Source organism: Equus asinus, chromosome X (assembly GCF_041296235.1).
Source record: "Equus asinus isolate D_3611 breed Donkey chromosome X, EquAss-T2T_v2, whole genome shotgun sequence".
Lineage (NCBI taxonomy): Eukaryota > Metazoa > Chordata > Mammalia > Perissodactyla > Equidae > Equus > Equus asinus.
In genome coordinates this window covers 38,388,907-38,415,639 of record NC_091820.1, presented here as the reverse complement: position 1 = coordinate 38,415,639, position 26,733 = coordinate 38,388,907, and the positions used below count along the sequence as shown (strand labels likewise).

The 26,733-nt window shown below is 38.7% G+C and overlaps 1 protein-coding gene across 3 annotated transcripts in view; it reads left to right on the top strand.

The window, feature by feature from the left end:
- The window catches only part of CLCN5 (chloride voltage-gated channel 5), a 133,077-nt gene that overhangs the window by 94,966 nt on the left and 11,378 nt on the right, over positions 1-26,733 (top strand). For 2 of the 3 annotated variants that reach the window (XM_014857449.3, XM_070502154.1), the window contains exons 2-5: positions 1,379-1,525; positions 19,304-19,455; positions 22,377-22,476; positions 25,569-25,756. In XM_014857449.3, coding sequence (XP_014712935.1) covers positions 1,379-1,525; positions 19,304-19,455; positions 22,377-22,476; positions 25,569-25,756 — 587 coding nt within the window. Of the gene's footprint in view, positions 1-1,378; positions 1,526-16,995; positions 17,196-19,303; positions 19,456-22,376; positions 22,477-25,568; positions 25,757-26,733 lie in introns of those variants that run through there. The other variant, XM_014857450.3, reaches the window with a different exon arrangement.

The following is a 26,733-nucleotide window of genomic DNA, read 5'->3' as shown; positions in this document are numbered from 1 at the left end:
CCACAGCATGGGAACATTGTAAAAATTAAGTCAAAGAGTTCATTTTAAGCACACAGCCCCGCCCCTGAAAATTGCTAAATACCTGGTAAATGTTGGTTCTTTCTCATTTATGCTCAATGTTTGAAATATTTAATTTATCTGCTATGATTCAAATTTTTCAGACCTATTGCTTAATTTCCAATTTGGTTTTTACCACATTCATCATACATAATTCTGATAACCTAGAGTAAGAAGGTTCTTAAAAGATTTGGAATACTTCCAAAGGAATATTATTTGCCTAATCCAATAGAACTTTGCTAACTATGATTCTCAATCAAGATTTCATAAAACAAATTGGAGGAGCAGGGCTAGATAAGACAAAGTTGGCTATACTGTTTTTTTTTAATCAAATACTAAGATCTTTTGAGTATAATTTATAATCTGAAAATTCATACTTAGGATGTAGAAAATGTTTCATCTTTAATATTCAGTTCTTGAGTAGAGAACAACATGGAATGGCGCAGCGCAGTGTGCCTCTTTTTCCTGGTATTTCTGTGCGTCTGCATTGTGTTAGGAGCTCTGGGAGAGTCAGGGCCATAAGATAATGTTTCTCCACTCTCAAATGGCTAACACATTTCTCAATACTGATGTCTAGTTTTTGTATCAATTGATTACTTGTGAACTCATATGAGTTTTGTATACATGTCCTCATTTGGTTTGCTCATTTGCATGGTTCTCAAACAACTGCTATCAACTACATGGTAAAGGTAGAGGTACATTACATCTGGAGGGTAACTGAATATACTAAGTAGTTTGCATGTCTGTGTTGTCAAAGTAAGAGCATGAAAGAAGACGTAAGAATAAGTGCTAATCCAAAAGGTGAAAACTACCCAAATGTCCATCAGATGATGAATGAATAAACAAAATGTGGTATATTCACACAATGGGTATTATTTAGCCCTAAAGAGGAATGAGTGCTGATATGTGCTATACGTGGATGAGCCTTGAAAACCTTATGGGAAGTAAAAGAAGCTGGACACAAAAGGCCACATATTGTATGATTACATTTGTACGAAATATCCAAAATTGGCAAATCCTAGAGACAGAAAGAGAATAGAGGTTATAAGGGGTTGGGGGGAGGGGGTGGGGAATTATGTTTACTGGGTACAGAGTTTCTGTTTGGGATGATGAAAAATTCCTGGAAAAGGGTAGTGATGATGATTGTACAATATCGTAAATGTACTTAATGCTACTGAATTGTCTAGTTTAAAATGGCTCAAGTGGTAAATTTTATGTTATGTGTATTTACCACAAGAAAAAAAGAATAAGTGGTAAGGGGCTTGGAGGTCATTGTAATAAGCCTCCTGTTTTGTTCTGTGTTCTTTTCTTTTTTGCACAGGAGCCATGGATAACAGAGGCTTTCAGCAGGGGAGTTTCAATAGCTTCCGGAGCAGCTCCAGTGATGAAGACTTGATGGACATACCCGGGACAGCTATGGATTTCTCCATGAGAGATGACGTTCCTCCCTTAGATGGAGAAATAGAAGGTATCGTTACTGCCGATGACAATTTATGTTTTTAAAAATTATTTTTAATGTACATACAGTAAAATTCACTTATTTTCTGGTGCACAGTCCTTTGAGTTTTAACACATGCCTGTGATTCTTGCACATGCATGTACAGCTTCTGGTACGCCCCACCACTGACAGGATACAGACAGTTCAACACTCCAAAGAATTCTCTTTTGCTATCCCTTTGCAGTTAGATCTCCCTCACTCCCAACTCCTGGTAACCACTGATCTATTTTTCTCTGTCCCTACAGTTTTTCCTTTTCGAGAATGTTATATACATGGAGTCACATAGTATGTCACCATTTGAGACTGCCTTCACTCACTCAGCTCAATGCTTTGCAGATTCATCCAAGTTGTGCATTCTTTTTTCTTGCTGAGTAGTATAGGCTGGAATGGGATCGCTGGGTCATGTGGTAAATGTATGTTGAACTTTATAGGAAACGCAGGACCATTTTCTGGAATGGCTGTACGGTTTGCATCTGAACTAGCTATGTATGATAGCTCCGCTTGTTCCGCATCCTCAACAGCTCTTGGGATTTTCGGTAATTTTTAGTTGAGCCATTCTAACGGGTATGTAGTATTATCTCATCGTGGTTTTAATTTAATTTCCCTAATGGCTTATGTTGAACATCACTTGACATGCTTATTTGCCAACCTTGTATCCTCTTTGATGAAGTGTCTTTTCAAATCTTTGCCCCTTTTTATAATTAGGTTTTTTATTATCTGGAGTACGTTTATAAAATGAGAATTTCCCTCATCTGTTATTTGGTTATCCAGTAATGTCACTCTTTTTAATGGCTGCATACAGTTTCCTGGTATAGCTGTACCATAGTTTATTTAACCAAGCTTGCATTGATACACATTTCAGTTATTTCCAATCTTTTGCTGTTACCAACAGTGCTACAATGAACAACCTTGTGTGTGTGTATCTTTTAAGTATATGAAAGCATTTCTGTAGCATGAGTGTATAAAAGTATTTATTTCCCCACAGCCTTGCTGGTGCTGAATATTGTAATTCTTTTTTCATCTTTAAAATATGATCAGTAAAATAAATAAATACATTCCCATTGTTTTAATTTGCACTTTTTTAAATTAATGAAGTTGAGCATATTTTCATATGTTTGTAACAATTTAAATTTTTTTTTCTGGAAGTTTCCTGTTCATATGATGTTCCTGTTTTTCTAATGGGCTGATTATCTTTTCTTATGTTTTTTATAGGAGCCCTTCGTATATTATAATTAATCTTTTGTCTAATGTGGGTTGAATATACTTTTTCCATTTCTGGTTTGCCTTTGTTAACTTTGTTTTTTTAATGTACAAATATTTTAAGTTTTTCTATAACTAGATTTATCATTCTTTTGTGACTTCTGAGCTTCTTGTTGTAATTAGAAAGGACTGTATCACTTTAAGATTAAATTTGTATAATTACTTAAAACTACTGTCTGGTTCTTTAACTGATTGGGATTGCCATTCTCAAAGTGCCGTCAGAGGATAAGAAACTTATGTCAGAATGCATTATTTAGCAAATTTGTAGTAAGGGCATATGACATTGCAGATACGTTGCTGGGTTCTGGGAATTAGCAAGGCTTTTTAAGGCACCATCCCAGCCTTCATGAAGTTGATTCTAGCTAGCTGTAACAGACACCTAAGTACTAATGATAGTACCTACTTCTTGGAGTTGTTTCCAGGATTAAATGAGTAATAACATATAAAGTACTTATAACTGTACCTGGCATCGAGTTAATGCTCTAAAATGTTAGCTATCATTATTATTATTTTATTTCTATTATAACCCTATATTATAAGTGCTGTCGTTATTATAAGAACTGAACAGAGGAAGCATTCTGTGTGTGTGTCTGTGGAGGATTGGAAAAGATTTCACAGAAAAGGTGTGTTTAAGAAAGGCCTTGAAAGATAAGTTATTTGGTAGGAAGAAGAGCATTTGGGCAGAAAGCAAGCTTTTACAGAGATATCAACAGGCATAATATACAGAGGTATAAAAGGGCAGAATATAAGCCTAAATAAGTAAATTGGGGCCTTGAAAGTCATGCAAAGTAGTTTGAATTAAGCTTGTTGTCACCGCAAGGACAAGTTCCTTCACTCATTCATTCAACAAATACTTTTTAAGCACTTGCTATGAACCAGGCACTATTGTAGGCACTTGGGGTACAGTTGTGGGATTAAATAGATAAAATCCAGGTTGATCTGGAATTTAGATCTAGTTGGGTAAATAAGTAAACAAACAGATTACCTAGTTAATTACCTGTTATGATAAGTACTAGGATGGAAATAAACTAAATGACAATAGAAGATAACTGGGGAATAACAATTTAGTTAGAAAGGTCTGGGAACTCCTCCTGAGGAGGCAACCAACTTGGGATGACCATACCAGTATGAAAATCACGGGTTCAAGAAGATAAGAAATTTGCCTAGTAAAGGTATCTCAGGAAAGTGACAGTAGAAGACAGCCCCTGAATTTAAAGTTCATAAAAGAAATAGCAAACTCATGGTTTGGTATTTGGTGGTTTTTCATATTTGCCTATTTCTCTAAAAGGGACACCTGTTTCTGTATCACTTCTACTTATGTATAGTTATAACCAGAGTGAGTCGGTTATGGCAATCACTGGCTCTAGTGAAATGATCAGTTAGTGTATCCGTAAAGTTAAACTGCCTACCTCTCCTTAAGGCTTCTGGTCAAAGCAGAGTGGGTTAGCTTTGTTATCCTCATTGCATCGAATAGAAAATGATTTCATAGAGCATCTGTATCACCAAAGTACTTTTTGTGTGCTCATGTTGCTCTCAGTAGGTGGTTGGGGCAAGTGAGTATCCATTATTCCTATTTAACAGACTAGAAAACAGAGGCAGACAAGACTTTTACGTTGCCTATAATTGTTGAATGTGTTTTTACATGAGTAGTCCTTTGCCACTTTTCACAAGCCTTTACAGGAGAATTACTGCTTGTGGTTTACAAGGTCTGACCATAAAACAGTGAGGCTGTATTCCATGAGCCACACATGAAAATCAATTCACTTATACACTCTGTAGTGATATAATTTCCTTGCTTTGATTTTTAATTGTTCTTACTTTATTTAATGTTTTCACATGGGATTGCCTAATAAACACAACAACAACAACAGAAAAAAGGTCATAAAGCCCTTGATATTGGGTGGTGAAACTGTGCGTAAAATACTACATTTTGTACCAGACACAACAGCACGTACTAAAAAGATTGGTTAAGAGGAGCTTGAAAGGCAGTAGAAGTGGTTCTTGTTTTCCAGATGGCTGCAGGGATTGATTTATGAGGAATGAGTAAATAAATTATGTATGGTGTGGTTAAATGCATCTGAGGTAGTGCTATAGTAGTCTGTAAATTCGAAGAAACATAAACATGGAGATCTGAAAGATGGTGAGGGGGAGGGAAATAGGAAAAGGGTTTGAGTAACAGGCAAAAATTCAGAGCTATTCTCATAGTCCATCTGTTTTCACTTGCCTGCCTCTGCAGCCTGGACCTCATGGTCAGCAATTCATGTATTCATTCATTCAGTGTTTATGGAGCACCCGGATATGAACCCAGCACCGTACTCTTTTAGTAATGCTCTTCAATTCCCTTCTCCCCTTCACCTCCTTGTCTTGCTACCTAGCGTGGCTTGCTACTACTCCCTAACTGTCGAATGAGGAGACGCTCCTGGCAGGGAGAGCAACACAGGTAAAGGCACAGCAGACTGAGGGAGGCTTTTGTATTCAAGAGACGCAGACTCTGTGTGTCTGAGCTCTGAGGCTCCCGGGGTGGGTGTGGTGACAGCTGCAGCAGGAGGTAGGATAGCAGGTGATACAGCCGGAGATCTAATTAGAAATCTAGGCAAGGTCCAGATTGTGCTTTTGGACCTTATCTTGTAACCGAGGAGTTATCAAATGACTTAAAAGCAGAGGAATGATATGACCAGATTTATGTTTTAGAGAATTTATGGCAGTGTGAAGGACGGTTCAGGGGAAGAGTAGGTTGGAGACTGGAAGGCCAGTTAAACTGTTATTTTTAAAAAGTCTGGGCAAAAGATCAAAAGGCCTGAGCTAAGACAACAGGAATGGAGAAGAAGGAATAATAAGTTCTGGAGAAATTTCAGGAGGATCGATAGAACCAATTAGATACGGAGAATAAACTAGAAGCGTCACAGATGACTTCAAAGCCCAGGCAGTGTAGGAGCAAGCCATGTCCCCCTTGCATGTGAGAACGCGCCCAGACCACCCCTGCGAGCCTCAGCATAATCTCCCAATGTCCCAGGGAAAGAAAAAAACTCTTATAAAATGAAAAACATGACAGTGCACAAAATCCACCAAGTAAGTTGTGAAACAGTTCTGTTTGTTCTGTCATACTGTAAAAAAAGATCATAGTATTCCTCCAGACAGAAACGGAAAACATCTTGGGCTCTAGCTCATGGAGAAGCCTACCATGGTCATTTCAGTTAGGCTCTCCCAGCTGAAATCACCATTGTGTGGATGGTGCTGGGAGGACAAGGCAAGGGAATTCGGAATCTATCACCCTCATAATGCTCAAACTTCCCTAAACACTTAGTCTGGGATAACAGCAATTGTTATTGCTGCTTTTTGAGCTTGAAAAAAAAAGTGGCTTGTGTCAAAAGCTCCATGGGGCCGTAAAGCGTACCAGTCTTATATCCTGAACCCTTAAAAATGAGGCCTATGGGGGCCGTCCCCGTGGCCTAGTGGTTAAGTTCGCGTGCTCCACTTCGGTGGCCCAGGGTTTCACCGGTTCGAATCCTGGGCGCGGACACAGCACTGCTCATCAGGCCATGCTGAGGCAGCGTCCCACATGCCACAACTAGAAGGACCCACAACTGAAAATACACAACTATGTACCGGGGGGCTTTGGGGAGAAAAAGGAAAAATTAAAAAATTTAAAAAAAATGAGGCCTATGATGATGTTCACAGGCTTTAAAGGCTTCCTTTAGGATAGTTAATAGGAAAATACCTGGTCAGATTTCAGAGTTTATGCCCCCTAAACTCTTCCCCATTTATTTATATTTTTGTCTTAACTAAAATACGTGTTTATTCAGATATACTTAGTTTTTACCTAATGTCCCATCCAGGACACCACATTCCATTTAGTCATCATGTCTCCTCAGGCTTCCTCTTGGCTATGATGGTTTCCTAGATTTTCTTTGTTTTTGATGACCTTGACAGTTTTGAGGATTACTGGAAATGAGTGGAATCTGTAAGACTAAAGGCAAAAGAAATTGTTTGTAAGCACTGTACTCTTGTTGATAAAGTAGTTTCCCACGGAGGGTATGGGTTAACAGTTTGAAACCACTATACACATACGCTAGAAGTGTAGAATGTCCCTCAATTGGGATTTGTCTGATGTTTGTCTCATGATTAGACTGGGGTTATGGGTTTTGGGGAGGAAGACTAGAGGTAAAGTGCCATGCTCATCATATCGTAACAAAGGTATATACTGTCAATATGATTTATCCCTGTTGATGTTAACATTGATCACCTAGCTGAGGTAGTGTTTGTCAGCTTTCTCCACTGTGAAGTTATTCTTTTTCATCCTATCCATAGTGTACTCTTTGGGAAGAAGTCACTGCATAGCCCACACTCAAGAACGACGGGGTTACACTCCACCTCGTTGAGGGTGAAATATCTACAGAAATTATTTGAAATTGTTCTGCATGGGAGATTTGTCTGTTCTCTCCCATTTGTTTTTTCACTTATTTATGTCAGTAGGGACTCATATTTGTTTTATACTTTGGGTTGTAATTCATACTTTATTTTGTTCAAATTTTTTTCAGCTTTGGCCATTTGGAGCTCTTTCAGTTGGCTCTATTTCCTTTTGATATACCTCTATCACTGTGGGGTTTTCTTTGTTTTAATTTTATTTATTTTATTTATCTTTAATTGCAGTAACATTGGATTATAACATTACATAGCTTCCGGATGTACATCATAATATATTTTGAATTCTGTGTAGATTACATCATGTTCACCACCCAAAAACTAATTATAGTCCATCCCCTCACATGTGAGCCTAATCACCCCTTTTGCCCTCCCCCCTTCCCCCATGGTAACCACCAATCCAATCTCCGTTGCTATGTGTTTGTTTCTCGTTGTTTTCATCTTCTACTTATGAGTGAGAGCATACGGTATTTGACTTTCCCCCTCTGACTTATTTCACTGAGCATAATACCCTCAAGGTCCATCCATGTTGTCACAAATGGCCAGATTTCATCATTTCTTATGGCTGAGTAGTATTCCATTGTGTATAAATACCACATCTTCTTTATCCATTCGTCCCTCGATGGGCACCTCGGTTGCTTCTAAGTCTTGGCTATTGTGTATAATGCTGCAATGAACATAGGGGTGCAAGTATCTTTATGCCTTTGCGTTATCAAGTTCTTTGGATAAATAGCCAGCAGTGGCATAGCTGGATCATATGGTAGATCTATTCTTAATTGAGCACTTATTTAGTTTCTGGCACCACAATATACTCCAGGCCCATGTTATCTGTTTCCTGCCTCAGTCCTAGAATCAGCCATTTCTCCAAGGAGTCCTGGTTCCTTTTAGTGGAGAATGATATTAGAAACCAAGATCTGGGTGTGAGGTGTGTTCCTTGCTACTAGGGTCTTGTTGCTTCCACGTCCTCTCTGCCTCTCAGTAAGGAAATATATGTGTGTATACTGACCCGTGTATATACCTCCACTCCAGGGAGTGAGAAACTTGGCTCCCACTATCCACCATTCATTATTTAACAGTTCACTTCCAGTGTATGTGTTTAGTGGTTTCAACTTGTTAATCCATACCCTCCGTGGGAAACTACTTTGTCAACTAGAGTACAGTGCTTATACACAATTCCTTTTGCCTTTAGTCTTATAGACTCCGCTCATTTCCAATTGTTTGGGTCAGCACCTTTTTCCTGTACCCCTTCAGTGAGGTTGTTTCAAAAATGTGTAATATAGTTAGATTCATTTGTCACATTATGCATTCCATCCTGGGATTTTTAAAAAAATCTGCATACATTAAGGTTCACTCTTTCTGCTATAAAGTTCTGTGGATTTTGACAAATGCATAGTGACATGTATCCACTATTACGGTATCATGCAGAATAGTTTCACTGCCCTAAAAAGTCCCCTGTTCTTTACCTAGTCAGCCAGCTCCCTTCTGAGCCCCTGGCAATTACCAATCTGTTTTTCATCTCCATGAATTTGCCTTTTCAAGAATATCATATAAGTGGAATCATATAATATGTAGACTGTTCAGGTTGGCTTCTTTCACTTAGCAAAGTGCATTTAACGTTCCTCCGTATCTTTGTGTGGAAGGATAGCTCATTCATTTTCATTGCCGAATAATATTCCATTGTCTAAATGTACCACAGTTTGTCTATCCATGCACATATCTACTGAAGGACATCTTGGTGTCTTCCAACTTTTGGCAATTATTACTAAAGCTGCTATAAACATCTTTGTGCAGGTTTTCATGTGGACATAAGTTTTTAAGTCAAATATATATATGGGCAAATATGTAAGTGTGTGATTGCTGGATCATATGGTAAGACTGTCTAGTTTTGTAGGAAATTGCCAAACTGTCTTCCAAAGTGGCTGTACCATTTGGTATTCCCACCAGCAGTGAATGAGAATTCCTATTACTCCATATCTTTATGAGCAATTGGTGTTGTCAGTGTTTTAGATTTTAGCTATTCTAATAGGTTTGTTGTGGTATCTCATTGTTTTAATTTGCATTTCTCTAATGACAAATGATGCTAACCTTCTTTTCATTTGCTATTTGCCATCTGTATATCTTCTTTGGTGAGATTCAGATCTTTTGATTTTGGATCTTTCTTCTTTTCTAATATATGCATTTAATGCTGTAAATTTCTCTCTAAGCACTGCTTTCATTGCATCCCACAAATTTTGATATGTTGTATTTTCATTTTCATTTACTTCAAAATATTTTTAAATTTGTCTTGAGACTTCCTTGACCCATGGGTTATTTGGAAGTGTATTGTTTAATTTCCAGGTATTTGAGGATTTTCCAGCTATTTTTCTATGATTGATTTCTAGTTTAATTCCATTGTGTTAGGATTTATGGTAAATTGGCTAGGAGTTGGACTGTGTTTAATGTTTGGTGTAACTATCGGTCCCAAAGGCATAAACTCCCCTAGAGTCCTTGTTTTGTCTCCCATCTTGATTTTGAGTTTCCTTAAGTACAACTCCTTGAGAGAGAATCTGTGTCTTGCTGTTCTTTCAGCTGTAATCCACTGTTATTATACTGGAGCCCTATTGGTATGGTGATAAGGTATGCAGGAGCAGGTCATTTTATAGTCTTCTGATTAAATCTCAGTGTCTGTTGGGACTGTGTCTCTTGTGGCTGTGACCTTCACAAGTTTTAGTCTAGTGGTATAGCTTTTTGTTCTCCCTGCCCACTGCTCCTGTCCCTGACTGCAGCATTTCCAATCCATTTCCTGGAAGCTCAGGCCCCTGTTGACTATGCTTCCCCCCACAAGGTGAGACAAGAAGGCTAGGGTGGTGGGCAGCTGGAATGGGAGGAATGCTCTTTCCCCAACTGGGATAAGGCTCAGGCAAAGTATTTTCCCCTGGAGCATAGGCTTTTGTTATAGAGAAAGCTCTGGGGTATTTCACAATTACTTTTCCCCTCCCCTCTTCAGAGCCAGGTCAGGCAGGGATCTTTCTCATTTCTTCACTGTGAGAACTTGGTGGGGTTCCTAGAGATAGAGCCTACAAAAGTGTCGACCTCAGGAGTTTCTTACTCTCACACAAGTCCACACTCAGCCTTCAGCAATTCCGTCAAAGTTGCCATTTAAGTGCCTCTACCAGTTTATGATTCCAGTGATTTCTACTACAGGTAAGCAAATCTCTCTGTGTCTCTTTGGATAAGACTGTCTCTTCAGATTTTAGGGTTGCAGTTTCCCCTGCAACCTCAATTCTCTGGTGGGTCCAAGAGAAGTTACTGATTTTTTAGTTGGTCCAGCTTTTTCTTGTTGTAAGGATGGGAGTGACAACCTCTACGCTTTTTACTTGCCAGAACTGAATCTGGAAACTCCCCATTTACTTTTCAATTTGTGAAACCACTTTGGTTCCCTCTTGAAGGAAAAAAAATATTTTAGAGATCCTTGGCAGGACTATAAATCCTGAGTAGATAATTTTTAACCTTACTTTGTTTTGATTTGTGGCATGGAGAAGAGGAAAAGTTTGCTGTGATGTTTCAGAGTGTGTGCTGGATGTTTCTGGGTCTATGGCTAGCAGGTGCTCCACAGGTACTGTAGCCATATTGATATAGCTGTAGTTAGCCATATGCCAGAAGTGTTGGGTCCTAGCTTGTCCTATATATAGGTCACTGATAAGCTGAGTCTTACTTTTCTTTTCTAAGGATTGGTGTTCTCAGATAACTATGCAATCAAAATATCATTTGGAATTCCTCAAAGCTAAGGTCTTCTCAAAAGTCACTCACTGCAATGTACAAATAACCCAAAAATGCTAAAATGATGGAGTATGGGAGTTGGAACAGACCTTAAAAATCATACATGCTAATACCCCCTCACTTTACAAATGGGGAACCTGAAACTCACAGAGATTAAGGCAATTGCCCAAGGTGACACAACTAGTGAGTTGTTGAGCTGGAATTGGAACCCATATCTTCTCACTGCTGGACAATAAATCTGATAACAAAGAGTTTATTCCCATTGACTTTCATTTAAAAATTTAGGAAGCCTTCTTCCTCTCGGTGCTTTCCTCCTAGTGTTCTCCAGAAACTGTCACCTGCTTTGTTTCTAAATACCCCAGGGGTCTGCCTCTCAGAATGGAAGTCTTCCCTTTGCCATGTTCTGTCTCTACTCTTCTAGCTGCAATATCATTATTTTTCTTTTTAGAACCACTTATCTAACACACAAATACCCTTCACTATTAAAGAGTCAAACAATACACAAGTATATAAAATGTGAAAGTCCCTCCTTTACTTCCACTCCAGAGATAACCCCTAAAATAATTCAATAGGACCCTTTCAATTCTTTTTCTTTTTGAATGCTATATGCCATTATGACCTCAATGAAATAATTGAAAAAATCTATTCTTTTTCTCTCCAGTTAATACACAGGCACACACTTTTAAAAAAGAACATTCTACTTACTATTTTGTGACTTGCTTTTTCACAAATATGTTTGGGAGAGTTTTCTATTTCAGTACACATCAGTCTACCTTTTTCCTTGCGCTATTCTCCCATTACTGGACTCTTTCATTGTTTCCAGCTGTTTGCTACTGTGAACAGTGCTGCAGTGAGTAACATATATATATTGGAGTGCACGGGTACAAGTGTTTCTTTAAGTGCAATTCCTAGATTTTATATATATGTTTTTTAACTCATTTTTCTGTCCATGACATCACACTATTGCCATGAATCCAAGAAGAATCTCCTAATTGGTATTTCCTCTCTTGAAGTTTTTCCCCTACCAAAGAATAATTGCTAATCTCTTGTTCCCAGCTTCCTTTTGGAGATTAGTACAGAGAAACCAATGCAGATTTAGTCCAGAAGAACTGGAGAATTACTGCTTCTAAAACAATGATTACTGTTTATTACACAGGATCGTGCTTGCCGAAGGGTTTCCCAACACTGTGGTATGTAATGTGCATTTTAGGGCAGTCTCTCCCTACCCGTTACATTCCCCAGTCTTCTTCTCAGTCCCACAAATGTGTAAATTTGAAAAGGAAGGAGTGAAGAGCAAGTAATGGAGCTGAGGGCTATTTTCTTTATGTGGGCAACCCTCTCAGCAACTTTGTCAAGTCTAGCCCCTTTCCTTCCAGTTCTACATTGATTTTTGTGGCATTCTAGTCCCATGGGAGTCTGCAGATACCAAGTCATAATCCTCATGCTATTTTTCCTAACTCTGGTAACTCTGGCAGTTAGCACCCTGGCTCCGCTGATAATGAAAGTGGGTTGGGTCAGGAACTTCCAGGTTAGAGCAGATGCTGGGAGTAGGAGGCATAAAAGGTACACTCCAGCTACACTTGCAAGCAAATGTATACAACCCAGTGGGGACAGAGCTGTATCCAAGAGGAAAGAAGGAGTCCGAGGGTGGTATTAGAATCTAGATTCATGCTTGTTTCGAAAGGCTTTTCCCTATCCCTTTCTGCCATGCCCCACCTTCCTGTATACTTCTCGTAACCCTCAAACTTCATTTCAATAGTGTATATCGTATATTTGTTGCAGTTTTTGCAGTTCTGTTACCTACATCTCTCACTACCTCTTTTATTGTCTAGCTTTCAGCAGAGTCAGGGTAGAGTTTCCTCTTTGGTGTCTTTCCTGCCTCTTAGACAACTTCAAGTTTTAACCTGCTATGAGCAGGAACCAAAGCAGGCAGTCCCTAAACGAAATGAGTGCAGGGGTGACACACAAAACAACACAGGCACTGACCAGTCAGATTAGATGTCAGACATAGCTCTGGGCGGTGTCCTGGAGCCTCTTGGTGTTCCAGCTGCTACATCATGGGAACTTGTTTGGGAGCTTTTAGGGGAGTGTTGAGGGAGAGGAGAGTCCTCGGGAAAGAATAGTTATTTATCTACAGCTATGGAGGTATTTCACTACAGATGTGCACCAGTGGAATAGTTGCCTTGAGTAAGTGTTCCAGGGGCCAAACTAAAATAGTATATTCAAGCATAACTTGATCTCGTGATACTATCCAGGGGATGAGAGGCCTACTCCACCAACATTTGCTTTTCAGCCACTGGGTTTGGGTAGGTGGGAAAGCAAAATGGAAGCAAAATGGAGGCACAGGTTGATAGAAAGGTCCTAAAAATGTTGCCTAATTATTGGGGCTTTAGTTGCAAAGTGTTCTCAAACATAGAGGAGAATGGAATGTGAAAGAGTTCCTGACTTATTGGGAGATCTAGAATGGATGAACCAATACAAGACAGGAAGAGGGTATGGAAGTAAGAAGTGGCTTATAGTGGGCTCTTAGTACTTGCTGTTGAATGAAGGTAAAATTTAAATGACCACAGGATAAATATCTGCTGATGTTACTAGGTAGAGTGTTGAAGTTTTTTGTAGATGTGGTTCCAGCCTTGCAAAAATACAATATATCTCTGTAAAAACTGAAACACATTTTAAAAAATGAGACTGTTTTCAAGTCCTGAGATACATACCTCTAGCCCTGCCCCATCTCTTTGAGTGCTGCTTGCTTTCTTTAGGCTGCTGTGATGTTACCGAAGCATTACTGCAAGGTCTGTGCACGAGGTTGCTTTCTATCCTCTTTCCCCTTGTGTTTCTGTTAGTGTTTAACTAGTTCACTTAATCAGTTACTGTTTAGCCCCCCAGGTAAATTTCTAATGGCATGTTGGTTAGAGATTGAAATAAACATTATACTCAAGTCAGAATTTCTTTTCTTGTATTTTAAAGGGTTTTCTAGTTTTAAACATCATGTGATTTTTAGAAAAGCATTCGAAAGTGGTTTCCATAAAGAGAAATGAGCTAAATGCATTCATTTATATGCCTCCTCATTCAAGCAGTGTGTTTCTAAAGACCCATTGTGAAGTTTTTAAACCTAAGTGTAACCTACGGGGAAAGCTCTTTCAATGTTGACCTTTTTCTGACTAGTTTTCTGTACGTTTTTCCCAGACTCAAGCAATGCAAATTAGCCTTTTGGGAGCTTTTCTTTTATCACTCAAGTTGAGATCTAATTGTACTTTAACTTGAATCATTATCCTGTTAGAGGATTAAATTATTTTGTATATAACTTAGAGCACACCTGTGCCTTCAAAACTTAAGTTTTGCTTTTTTCTTTTTTCGTAAACAGGCAGAAATCTAGACTTATCTATGTACCCCAATCTGACATTTAGGGTCATTATTTAATTTTACTCTTTCTTCCTTGGCAGAGTATTTACACACCAGAAGCTTAACTCTTAATACACTGTTCTTGTGAAAAGCCTTTGGCATTTTATTACTTTCTTTGTACCTCAGTAGTTGGTCCTGAATGGGATCATCTCTGCTGCCATTCTTAACTAAGTTTTCTGAATTCACTATTTCTTTCTACTAAGTAAAAAAAAAATGCTAAGAAAAGAAACCAACTGGATGTGGAATATGACCCACAGCTTAAGCAATTTGTCATCAAGTCAGATATAGGTGCCTCCATGAAGGAGTGCAAACAATTTAATCCCTCTCATTGATGAACCTAAAATAGGAGAAATACCATTGTCATCATCATTATTATTATTATGCATTTTAAAATATTTTATTTTTTTCCCTTCTAAAATTTATGATGAATATTTTAAAATTCCTGGTCCACACTTGTGCCAAATGCCCATTAAATGGTCTTACTATGCTGAAAGTTTTAAAAACATTGTTGTAGGGGCCACTGACATTTTAGAAATCAGAAAATGATCTGATCAGATCTGTGTTCTAGAAAGATAACTCTGCTTGTCTCCAAGTATTAACTGTATTATTGTTTTTATCATAGGATGCATTAAAAATCGGTAAGCATTTCTTTGTCTCATTTTCACAATAATATCAATTGCCCTACACGTGGCAGTCTGTATAATGAACATATGCTAGAGATTACAAATTTGTCAGAGAAGAGAATAGGGGTGTAGAAAAGAGTAAAAGAAATATAACATGTCAATTCCTTAATACCTGTGCCTCATTTCTTAACCTGAATTGTAATTGCATCTCATTTTAATATGAGGACTGTGCCATAGCTACCAGCCCTATAGTTTTCAAAGGAAGTAAACTTCCATGGAATAAAAAAGTTTCTCCCGTAGAAGCCCTGATGTAGCATTTGAAAAACATACGAACTGTCATCAAAAGTTATTAACACCAGACAGTTATATAATCCAGTCACTGTACATTGAAGAACTGTACATTCTTAGGTACCAAAAAAGATAGTACCTTGGAGTGTAAATAATCTAATAAGATAATGTAAGCCTTATTAGATAATGTAAGCGAATTCTGTAGTAGTCTTCAGATACTACAGAGAGAATCCTATTTAATAAAGAATGTCTTTGAAGGAGGCTTATGAGATTGGGCATGTCATCCTTCTTAAGTAAGATATGCATACTTTTCCAAAAGTGTAATTGTATGAGACAGTCACACTTGGGCCACAAATAGCTTTTGCTTTTTAAGCATTGTAGTTGATTGCCACAATACTATCAGTTGCCACTCCATTTTAATTCTTCTCTTTAATGCTAGATTAGTTCATCAAGAGACTGAGATGTTATAATAATGATGGATCGGACTAAAAGCATATGGGTTTCATGAAATTCCTCCCACTTCATAAGGTTTTGTCATATTAACCTTTCAGGATGTATTGGGCCTTAAGAATAGTTGAGAGTAGTCACAACGTTTTGAAGCCCTACGTTTAGGGCTGATTATTGGAGCACACTGACTGGATTAATGTTTAACAGTAGCTGCCCTGTGGATTCACTTAGGAAGTTGGGAGAAGGCAATTTTCTTCTACTTTATTGGAGTGGCTTTATTGCACAATTAATTAAGACCTGCTTAAGAATAGCCTTCAGCATAGAGCTGGGGAAGGGAAAGCCTTTAGAACAATACAAATATGGTAGTGAATCTGTTTTCATGGCTGAAATAGCTACTTTTACCCAGTTTGGATTAATGAGATCAGATTTGATGTTGCTTTCTGGGTAGAGCACTAATACTAGGAAACGACTCATTTTCTAGACCATATTCTGGGTTTTCAAAGTTTCTAGGTGCTATTCAAGAACTGACCTTGTATAGTAAATTCATATGCAGTTCAGTTTTTCATGTTTTTCTCTAATTATGATGTGTACATAGACATAAAACATATGTATACAGTTTAAAAAATAATTATAATGTGAACACTCAGGTAATCACCACTCAGATCAAGAAAAATGACCAGCATTCCAGAAACCCCACCCTCACCATGTGCTCCCTCCAGATGGCGACCTCCTCTCTCCTCTGGGTAGCTACTGCCTTTGCTTTTGTCGTTTTCTTGTTTCTCTTTGTCATGTGGTTGCTTACTTTTGTATCCTAAAATGATGTCCTTTAGGGTTGCCAGGTTTTGAACTTACACGAACAGAATCATGTTATGTGCTCTATTGTGTCTGGCATCTTTCACTCAGCGCTACGTTTGTGAGAGTTTATCCATGTGATTGCTCTCCAGTGCAGTTTTTAAAAAGCCTATTCTATATTTACCTCTCTCCCCTTTTGGCTTAGGATCCCTGTAACTCTAAATGCTTTCAGATATTTCTATTTTGCCTTCTTGGATTTACTGCTAAATGAAGTCTGAAGACTAAAACTTGCCTGGACCCCGGTGTTCTGAACTGACCCGACTGCCCCCAGTTTGATGGCATTTGTTTACATGAGACTACATCTTTAAGGCTTCTGTGCTCGGTTAAAAATCTTCCTTTCACCAAGGCTGGTCCAAGGGTCTGGTCACATGATTCCAACAGTGACATCACATTCTGACCGCTGGGAACACTGGTGGTTCTTTAGGTGGCGTTTGTTGCTGTGAAAGGCAGAGAACGCAGCAAGTGCTCCTCTAAGGCAGTTCATACTGGGGCTCCTTCTGTAAAAGCTCTTCAACCTAAATGACCAAATGCGGGCCGCCAAGGTTATTTCTTCCTTGAGGCAGAAAAAAAGAAAGCTGTGATTGAAGGTAAGCAGACTTAAGCCTGGCCAAGGACCGAAGCGTGACCCCAGGGAGAAGGGGATCTGGAGAATCACAAGCAGTCTGTTGTCGGATTCTAATCACTGCCTGCTCTTTTAGAGCCGCCTGACAATTTGCGTTTCTAACAGGAGACTATCTACAAAGAAGGATGATGCAGTGCTCATGTTACCTAGTGATGTAATAGGATTCTTTCTTTCCTGTTAGGAAGCTGTTGCAGATCTTCATTTTGTCTTAATATCCTTAGAGCTGGGGACCTCATTAGGTATATGGTGTAACATTAGATAGCTGTGGGATGCTTTTAAAAACCAGTTTCACAAAATCCTTTTCTAATTTTCCTGAAAGGAGCACTCTTAAACCAGAGCAAATTCAATTGAGACATGAACCTGCTTTAAGAAAGTAAATTTCTGGTTGTTTGGTGTCCTGTGTTGGTGTCAGCATTTGTCTTGAGAATTGAAACGGCTTGTTTCTCCCCGCCCCATGTACTTTATTCTCTTTCTGCCCTCATTTCCTAGCTGGCTGTTTCCCTCCAAGCTCTCAAACAACACACCAACATTAATCTTTATCAGTATGCCACTGACATGATAGGAAATGCTGGGCTGCTGATTCAGCAGCCAACCATTTTACAGCCAGGTATGCTTGAAGATATGGAAAGGACTTTGGTTAGGGGTTTTAAGATTAACTTGTTTACCTCCTCCACTCCGACCCTACCCCCACCCACCCTCAATATGATTTGGATTTGATTTGGATTTTGCAGAGCTTTTCTTTTCAAATGTGTGTGTTGCTTGTAAAAGGTAGGATGAATTAGGTATTTGGAAGACTTACAATTTGTAAACCAGATACAGCTTGGGTGTTAATTCAAACTTACCCTGTAAGAGTGCTAAAGTTGTCTGTTAGGAGTTGAGAGTGAAGATGGGGATGCAGATGAGGGGAGCGGGGGTCAGCTCAGGCTCCCTTTGGCCTTCTCTGCAGAGGGATTCATCACCAAACAGTCTAGATAAAGCTTTGTCCCTGCCAAGGTTGATGCTGCAAATGTGAGCTTTGGCTGTTTGAGTTCAATGATGGCATTACTGTGCATTTTCCCTCAGTGTATATTTGCATAAATTCCTGAATACTGTTTTACATTTTGTGTTTAGTAGCGAAATAGCGAAACATTGTTCCACCAGAGGATTGTGGTAATATTTTGAATTAAGCCATACTAAGTGACCTGGTGTGACTACAACATCTGAGTGTGAATACTTCTCCCTCATCCCCACTGTTCATCAAACAAGCTTTGGTTCAGCTGATATTTATTGAGTCTTGGATGTGTGCTAGACACTGGAGAAGGCAATGATGAATCAGATATAGGCTGCCCTCAAAGAGCTTCTAGTCTGGAAAGGAAGATAAAGTATTTGCATAACTAATTGTAATAGAAGCACTAAAAGCGAAACAGATAAAGGACTGTGATGGTTGGGCAAATGGGTATGTTTGTTTCAGTTGAAGGATCAGAGAGGGACATTTCATCACTGAGCCATGCACTGTTCCTAAATCTCTACCTGTAAATCTTAGACTGTTCTGACATACTCAGTAAAAGTTTCTATAAGCCCGTTACATCAAGGATCAAAGTCTTATAGCTATTGAAGGAAAATATCTACATTCTAGCCAGCTTAACTCTTGAAGAGCCTGACATGTTTCTTTGGAGTCCCCACTCAAAGCTACCTCCTAGGATTGAATTACTACCATATAAATGTAAAATGGTTTCTGATATGATGTGTTTGCAAAGACCTTTGACCCTTTGGTCTCCCTTCCACAAGAGAAACTGAGATACCTAAGTTACTCCAAGCTCCCCATCTTTTGTTTCATAAATCCTTTCCCACTGCACTTTGGCTCCTGTTGATTCTCTTTGTACTGTCACTCTCATCTGTCCCTTTCCATTCACACTGCCTTAAGACACTTGTCATTTTGTGCCTAGACCACAGAAACCTCTGAATGTGATGTATGTTCCCACCATATTGCTTTATCAGGATAGTTTAAGGGCTCACCTTTTGGTGCTCAGACAGGAGGTATGAAAAATGTCCAGAGTGTCTGAAGTACTAATGTCTGTTTCCTGTTCAATACAGAGGACAAGTCATACAATGGTGGAGGAATAGGTTCTTCAAATAGGATGATGGACTTCTTGGAAGAGCCAATCCCTGGTGTGGGGACCTATGATGATTTCAATACAATTGACTGGGTGAGAGAGAAATCTCGAGACCGGGATAGGCACCGAGAGGTAAGATGAAAGATGGTACATGAGTAAGTGTTAGGAAGCAGCAGGGGAAGAAGTTGAAAATATATATTCTTTATGTATTCTTTCCTTAAGCCCTGGATGTGGCTGAGTCTGATTTCTGTTGGCAATGTAGGGTTTTATTTTTTAACTTATTTTTAAGGCATCTTCTATATGATTTTGAGAAGAATTTATATTTAATGATGATTTATCTTCCTATAGTAAGAAGTTGAAAAGGATCCTTGCAGCCCTCAAATAGGTATAAATACCTATGCAGAGAGGTGAAAACAGACTTGGTGGAAGGGACCAAAATAAATTTCAAAGATCTTCATTCCCTATCTTATCTTCCTTTTATGGTTTTCCTTTGAAGCAGGATTTTTAGAACTAAAAAAAGTAAATGGGCTCCTTTTAAAGGAATAAAAGAAAAAAATCTCAGATCCCTAATGTTTACTGAAGCATAGAAGGTAAACTCCTTGTGATTATAGCTCCTGTACAACCATACAACCAAAGCAGATGGACGCATTCAACTCAAACAAAACCAAAAGGCCAATCAAGTTCAAATTAAAGATATTAATTTAATATTATAGGTAATAGATGGTACTTATGGCTATGGCACAGGTTCTTTTGAGTTTAGCAAGAGAATTTCCCCACTTTTCTCTTTTCAAAGTACTGTGAAAATTTTCAAAGCAGTCTGCCAAGGTCATTTGCCTTTAACTTGTTGCTGTGTATCATTTAAATCAGAGAATCGCAGTTTGTAGTTTGTGTCAGGAGCACATGGAGAGCTTATCAAAAAGGTAGAGCCCCAGCCCCAGCCGTCCTGATTCAGGAGGTGATCTTCTGGTAAGGCATTTCTTTAACCAACAGTTGGTATTGTTATTTTTTTCTTTCTTAATATTTCTGCTGTGACTTCAAATTTAAAATTTGATTTTTACGCTGGCCCCATTCTCTCCTGAGTTCATAATTTCCTCCTCTCAGAGCCCAGTGAATCTCCTGAGCAGTCAGGTTCAGATCATTTTTCATTCTTAAGCCTTTCCTGGCTCCTGGCTGGTTTTCTCATGGCCACCTGAACCCAGGAGTCAGGTTGTTCCAGGTGTAGGTTTTGAGAAATTCCTTTGTAATCCTTGGATTTGTGATAATCCCACTGAACTTTCTTACCATAACTAAAAAAGGTGATCTCTATAAAATGTTCTATGTTTTTCATAAAGTTTCTACTATTTGGGAACTCACATACATATTCTTTCTATCTATCATATCAATTCATCATGCAGGCTTTAAAAGTTAGAATCATATGGCTTTAGAATTTCTCCTATCTGTAATTCAGAGTTCAGTTTGTCATCAGTTGCATATTCAACATGTTATTCACATTGTGAAAATCACCTGTGATATGACAAGGGCATATTTCCCATTATAGTAAAAAGGTGGCATCTGAGACAAATTATTCAAAGTAATAATTCAAAATCAATTAAAACGTGTGTTCACTGAAATTAGAAATCCCAAGAGTCCCTTGCACCCCTATGTTCATCACAGCATTATTTACAATAGCCAAGACGTGGAACCAGCCTACATGCCCAGAAACTGATGATTGGATAAAGAAGATATGGTATATATACACAATGGAATACTACTCAGCCATAAAAAAAGACAAAATTGGCCCATTTGCAGCAATGTGGATGGACCTCGAGGGTATTATGTTAAGCGAAATAAGCCAGTCAGAGAAACACGAACTCTATATGACTCCACTCATAGGTGGAAGTTAGCATATTGACAAGGAGATCTGATCGGTGGTTACCAGGGAAAAGGGAGGGTGGGGGGAGGGCACAAAGGGGGAAGAGGTGTACCCACAACATGACTAACAATAATGTACAACTGAAAGCTCACAAGGTTGTAATCTATCATAACATTAATAAAAAAATAAATAAAAAATAAAATAAAATTTAAAAAAATGTGTGTTCAAAGGGGATTTTTTTAGCATTAACTTTTTATCATCAGAACGGAAACTGTCACAGGGAAAAATGTCACCTCATCTACTTTCAGCCCTGAAACTGGAAACTTAAAAGTCATAGGTCAAAATAAATTCTTAAATTGCTTTTACAATTTCTATAATTTATTGTTATTATTTTCAGTGTTGCTGTAGATGAAAATGGGTAGCTAAGTCACAGTTTCAAAGATAAGAAGTAGAGATACAGAAAAGGTGGAACTACCAATGACAAAGCTCTCAGAATGCTTGGTTTTGAAACGTGGGCACTGAGGGTTGAATTGAAAAAGCTAGGACCTAAAAGGTAAAACTTTCTGCACCTCTTGATAGCCTCAGATATTCCCAGCAGGTTTTTGAAAATAAAGAGCTATATCCCTGATATCATTTACTGTCTATGATCAATGTACAGTTAGGGGTCTGTGGGATCCAATCTTGGAATTTGCCTGACCTGAAGCACAGCCCCAGATAGTAAACCTCAGATTGTACTTTCACCATTCAAATAAGCCCATGTTTGTTTATTCTTTGAAAAACAATCAAACTGTTTTCCTGTGAGTCAAGAGACCATCCTTAGAATATCTGATGTCCAGGGCAGAAAGAGACCACTGCAATAAGCAAAACCGATTGATGCTATAAGAAATTAGCAGCTGAATGGGGAAGCCCTGAATAAGGTGCTTGCAGGCATTGCAATACTGTAGGTGAAGGTGGGATTCAGTAAGACAAGGTCCAATAAATCTCAAAGTTCTTGGTGATGTTAGTTCAGCCCAAGATTATGTGAGAAGTAACTCCAAATTGTTCTCTATTCCCAATGAGTAGATTTGAGAAGTAACTCCAAGTTGGTGTCTATGCTCAATGAATAGATTTGTCTTTGTGTTTCCTTACTTTATTGCACATTTTGAGGTGAAAAAGTAAGGGTATATGTAGAGTGTACCAATGTTTTCTCATTTCTCCCTAGATTACCAATAAAAGCAAAGAGTCCACATGGGCCTTAATTCACAGTGTGAGTGATGCTTTTTCTGGCTGGTTGTTGATGCTACTTATTGGGCTTTTATCAGGTATGGTAAACTATGTTAGTTTTCTAAACAAATCTCCTAAAATTGTGGCGTGCCTCTCCCCCAAGTCATGAACCGAGTTGAGCGTTTGCTTTATTGTTTTCCTATGTGACATGAATTACTGGTGGACCTTTTGGAAGCTTGATGTCCCCATCCATAAAGGGGTACTAATACCTGCATCTCCTTCCTTAAGTAAGTGAGATGAAATGAGGAAATGCATTTAAATGCATTTGTATGCTATAAAGTATTTTATCCATTTTAGGATGCTGCCTTTTGGTGCTGGTCTTGAAGAAGAACTCCTCTGTTGGAGACAGTTTTTTTTTTAAAAAAAAAAAAACACATACTGCATGGGGTTTAGGAGAGAAGATGTAGAAGAGGACTTCCTGAGAGATTTTTGTAGCTATTTCTTAAACATCTACTCTCTCGTTTGGTGGTAAAGAAAAGCATGTAAGATATGGCTCATACCCTCAAGGAGCTTATAATCTCATTCTTTCATGGTGGCTGAGGAGTGGGATGGTACCACCATTTCCTGTCATCTTCATCAACCTCCCAAGTCACTCCAGTCTAACTAGGATTAGTACATATGCTATGCAAATATAGCTTTAAATCAAATTCCCGAGCAGGCTTCCTCTCCTATGGGAGAAGCAGAAAGCCAAGAATACCAGGAAGAGATGCTAAGAGTTGTACATTATGGCATTAAAAGATGGGACTAGGAAGATCTGGAATATGGAGCTAAAATAGAAGTCAGGTGGGAAACCTGGAGCTGGATGGGATGAAATGGCAGTTAATAGCAACAGGCTTTAGTTTGTGGCTACCTGGATCTGAATCCCAGCCCTTTGCTAATTTTGTGACTTTTGACAAGTTTCTTAACCCTTGGAAGCTGTAGTTTACTGATCTGTAAAATGGGGATAATAAGAGTACCTATATTATACATTCGTTGTGAGGATTAAATGAGATACAGCACACATAGCACTCAGCACAGTGCCCAGTTATTAACGATGCTGCTGCTGCTGTTACATAGCGATAATTCATGAGCCATGGAGTATAAGATGATTGCTGCAAATGAGGAATGGCTCATCCATAGCTGGGTTTTCAAAGATTATCTAGGGCAGGGGTCAGCAAGCTTTTTCTGTAAAGGGCCAGATAGTAAATATTTTAGGATTTGTGGGCCACATGGTCTTGTAGCGGGAAAGCAGCCGCAGCCGTAGACAATAGGTAAACAAATGAGTGGGGCTGTGACCAAGAGAAACTTTTATTTACAAACATAGAGGCAGATTTGACCCTCGGGCCATAGTTTGCCAACCTGTGGTCCAGAGTATTAACACTGCTCCTTCTGGCTCACACAGTATAGAGCTGGCTAATAATAGGCTGGGTGGTCTGTAATGCCAAGTATTGCAGAGAGGCTGAAGAGAAGGAAGAGGGCTGAGAATGAGTTATATAGTTTAGCAGTTAGGAGAATACCAATGATCTTGAAAAACCATCTCAGGTAAATATTAGGAGCCAGATTTCAAGGGGAAGCAACCAGTATAGAGGTTCTGGAGGTATTTGGTGGTCACTGGAAGGAGAGAAGGGGCAGAAGCTTAGAATGGTAACAGGGACAGGGGAAGGCATTTTATTCTTTAGGGTAGGGGAAACTTGGTAAAATTTGTAACCAGGGAAGAAAGAGCCAATTGGAAAAAGAAGGAGGAGAAGTAGAAGTCGAAGGGAAGATAGAATTGAGGGTACCAGTGTTGGGTAGAATATGACATGCACACGTGGAACCACCAGAGAACAAGCCAAACTCTCTAACATCATGTTAAATTTCTGAATCCAGACAATAAGTGCAGTAAGATTTAGAAGGAAGAGAAGGTGGAGGCCGGAGTGGCCAAGAGTAGGTGTCAAACAATGTGTTAGATTTGACTAGGTTATTCAAGTATGTAAATAACCTGTGTTAACACTTTTAGCACCTACCAAAACATACACATGACATGGCCTCCAGCCTGTTGGAATATAGGTGTAATATCCTCAACTTTTTAATGTATTTCTTGTCACTAGGTGGTCAGTGAATATTTTTCTTTCCCTCATACACACAGGGTATTTTGTATTTTAAGCATCGGAGAGCAACAATAGAGGCAGTGTGTCTGAATTCAGGAACAGTCTGGGAATTCAGGGGCTGTGAATTTTATGATGTCTTTGCTATTTCCCTACAGCACAATTCTAGACCATTTAATTTCTTTATGCCAGAGTTTCTTGGTCTGGACTACAGAAATGATGAGAAGGCCAGAATCAAAAGTACTATAACTGTCTGAACTCTATCAGTCTACTAGCCATAGTGCATAAGTCCCCAGTTCACTATTCATTTTCTCATAATTTCCTTTGATGTATGTTCTGTGTATAATATTGTTTGCTCCTTCCCACTAAGAAAGCCTCAGAATGTTCACATCCTAGACTCAGGAGACTTCAACATGTCTACAGCTTCCTCTAACCTTCCACGTACATCACAGTTTGTGCTTTTATAGATTCGGTTCCCTTAGCCTAGAACGCCTTCCTGCCAGCAGCTCAGATTCCCTTGTCCATGGAGAAAAATCGCTATTAGGACTGAGCCCTTCTCCCCATAGTCTTCAGCTCCCCTCAGCAAGCCATCTCAAATAAATATCATATAATATTCTTCAATGTGGGAAATTCACATTTTCTCAATCTTATGTATATAGTGAGAATAAAATAATCTTTAATAAACTTAACGGTCTTTATGGATCAGTATTCATCAACTCTCAGTCAAAGCAGAGTCTTTGCCACGTAAATCAGCTAACAGTCAAATCCACTTGCCCCTTGCTCCCATCCAACCACATTGCACTGCCCTAAGATTGCCCTATATAGAAATTCCACAGACACGGTGTTTAATGCAGACGATGTTTTGTTTTTTTCCCCTCCTGAACAGGTATTTAATGTTAAAATAGGTGGAATATATGAGAGATTATGGGTGAAAATCAAGCAGACAGACAACTAGAAAAAAGTTGCAGATGGAATGGGAAAGCATACGCTTGTCCGTTATTTTAATTCTTCTTCCCTCGTTTTCTTTGACAACTTTGGCCTTTCCTTTCCTCCCCTCAAATCAGGTTCCCTAGCTGGCTTGATAGACATTTCTGCTCATTGGATGACAGACTTAAAAGAAGGTATATGCACAGGGGGATTATGGTTTAACCATGAACACTGTTGCTGGAACTCCGAGCATGTCACCTTTGAAGACAGAGACAAATGTCCAGAGTGGAATAGCTGGTCCCAGCTTATCATCAGCACGGACGAGGTAATGTGTAGCGGGTTTTCTGAACCACTGACTTTTATTCTTACATTTACTTCATTTCTTATGCTGTACTTGTGGCAACTGTGGGATCTTCCCCTATTTTCCTTTTCATGAAAAGGGGAACCAATGCCAGCTGTCTTTCTCTGTGGTTTAAGTGTAGCCCTATTTTCATCTCTTTTGGCATGTGGAATTGTTTGATGCTTACGCAATGAGTTAAAATTTTTGTTTTAAATTTTGTTTTAAACAAGCCTAGTATTTCTTCTTGGTTGTTAGTACACAGTGTAACTGAATCTATCTTTCTCTAATAATTTCAGTAGAAATGTCAGAGCCAGCCAACAGGTAAGCTATTTCTAAAAAAGGATGGAGTGGGTTAAAAATGTGTTTATCATATAGACTCCAAAAGTAATTTTTCCCTGAGCATTACCTTACAACATTCAAAAAATTATGATACTTTCTATATCAAAAGAACAAAAACCCAGGAATAAAATTGCCCCAGTCTCATTTTGAGATTAAATCAATGCTTTCATTTGTCCAATTTGAAATGAACATTTGTTCAAATGTTTTCATTTGATTTCATTGTCTTCTAGCCTATGGTTTTCAATGCAAAAGTAATGTTGTTTTTCAGCTCCTTACCTTTCTATTACCACTCAGTTGTACGTTAGATCTCTCCTACTAAAAACACACAAAACAAAATAATTCTCAATTCCCAATTCTACTCTGACTTCTACCAACTAAAACAGGTACCCTCTTGGCTCACTGCCCATCCACTCTATTAGTGAAGTGAAGGGGACAAGACTAGGATATATGTTTGTACTTTTAAAATTTATTTTTATACCTACTTTGGTCCACAGTTTGAAATGGCACACAGAGTCAGTCAAGGGGAAAGAAGGATAGGAAAATAATAAAGTCAGGAATAAGAGTGTTTAAGTACACATATGACTATGCATATTGACTTGGGGAAAGAGTTCAGTAAAAGGAGT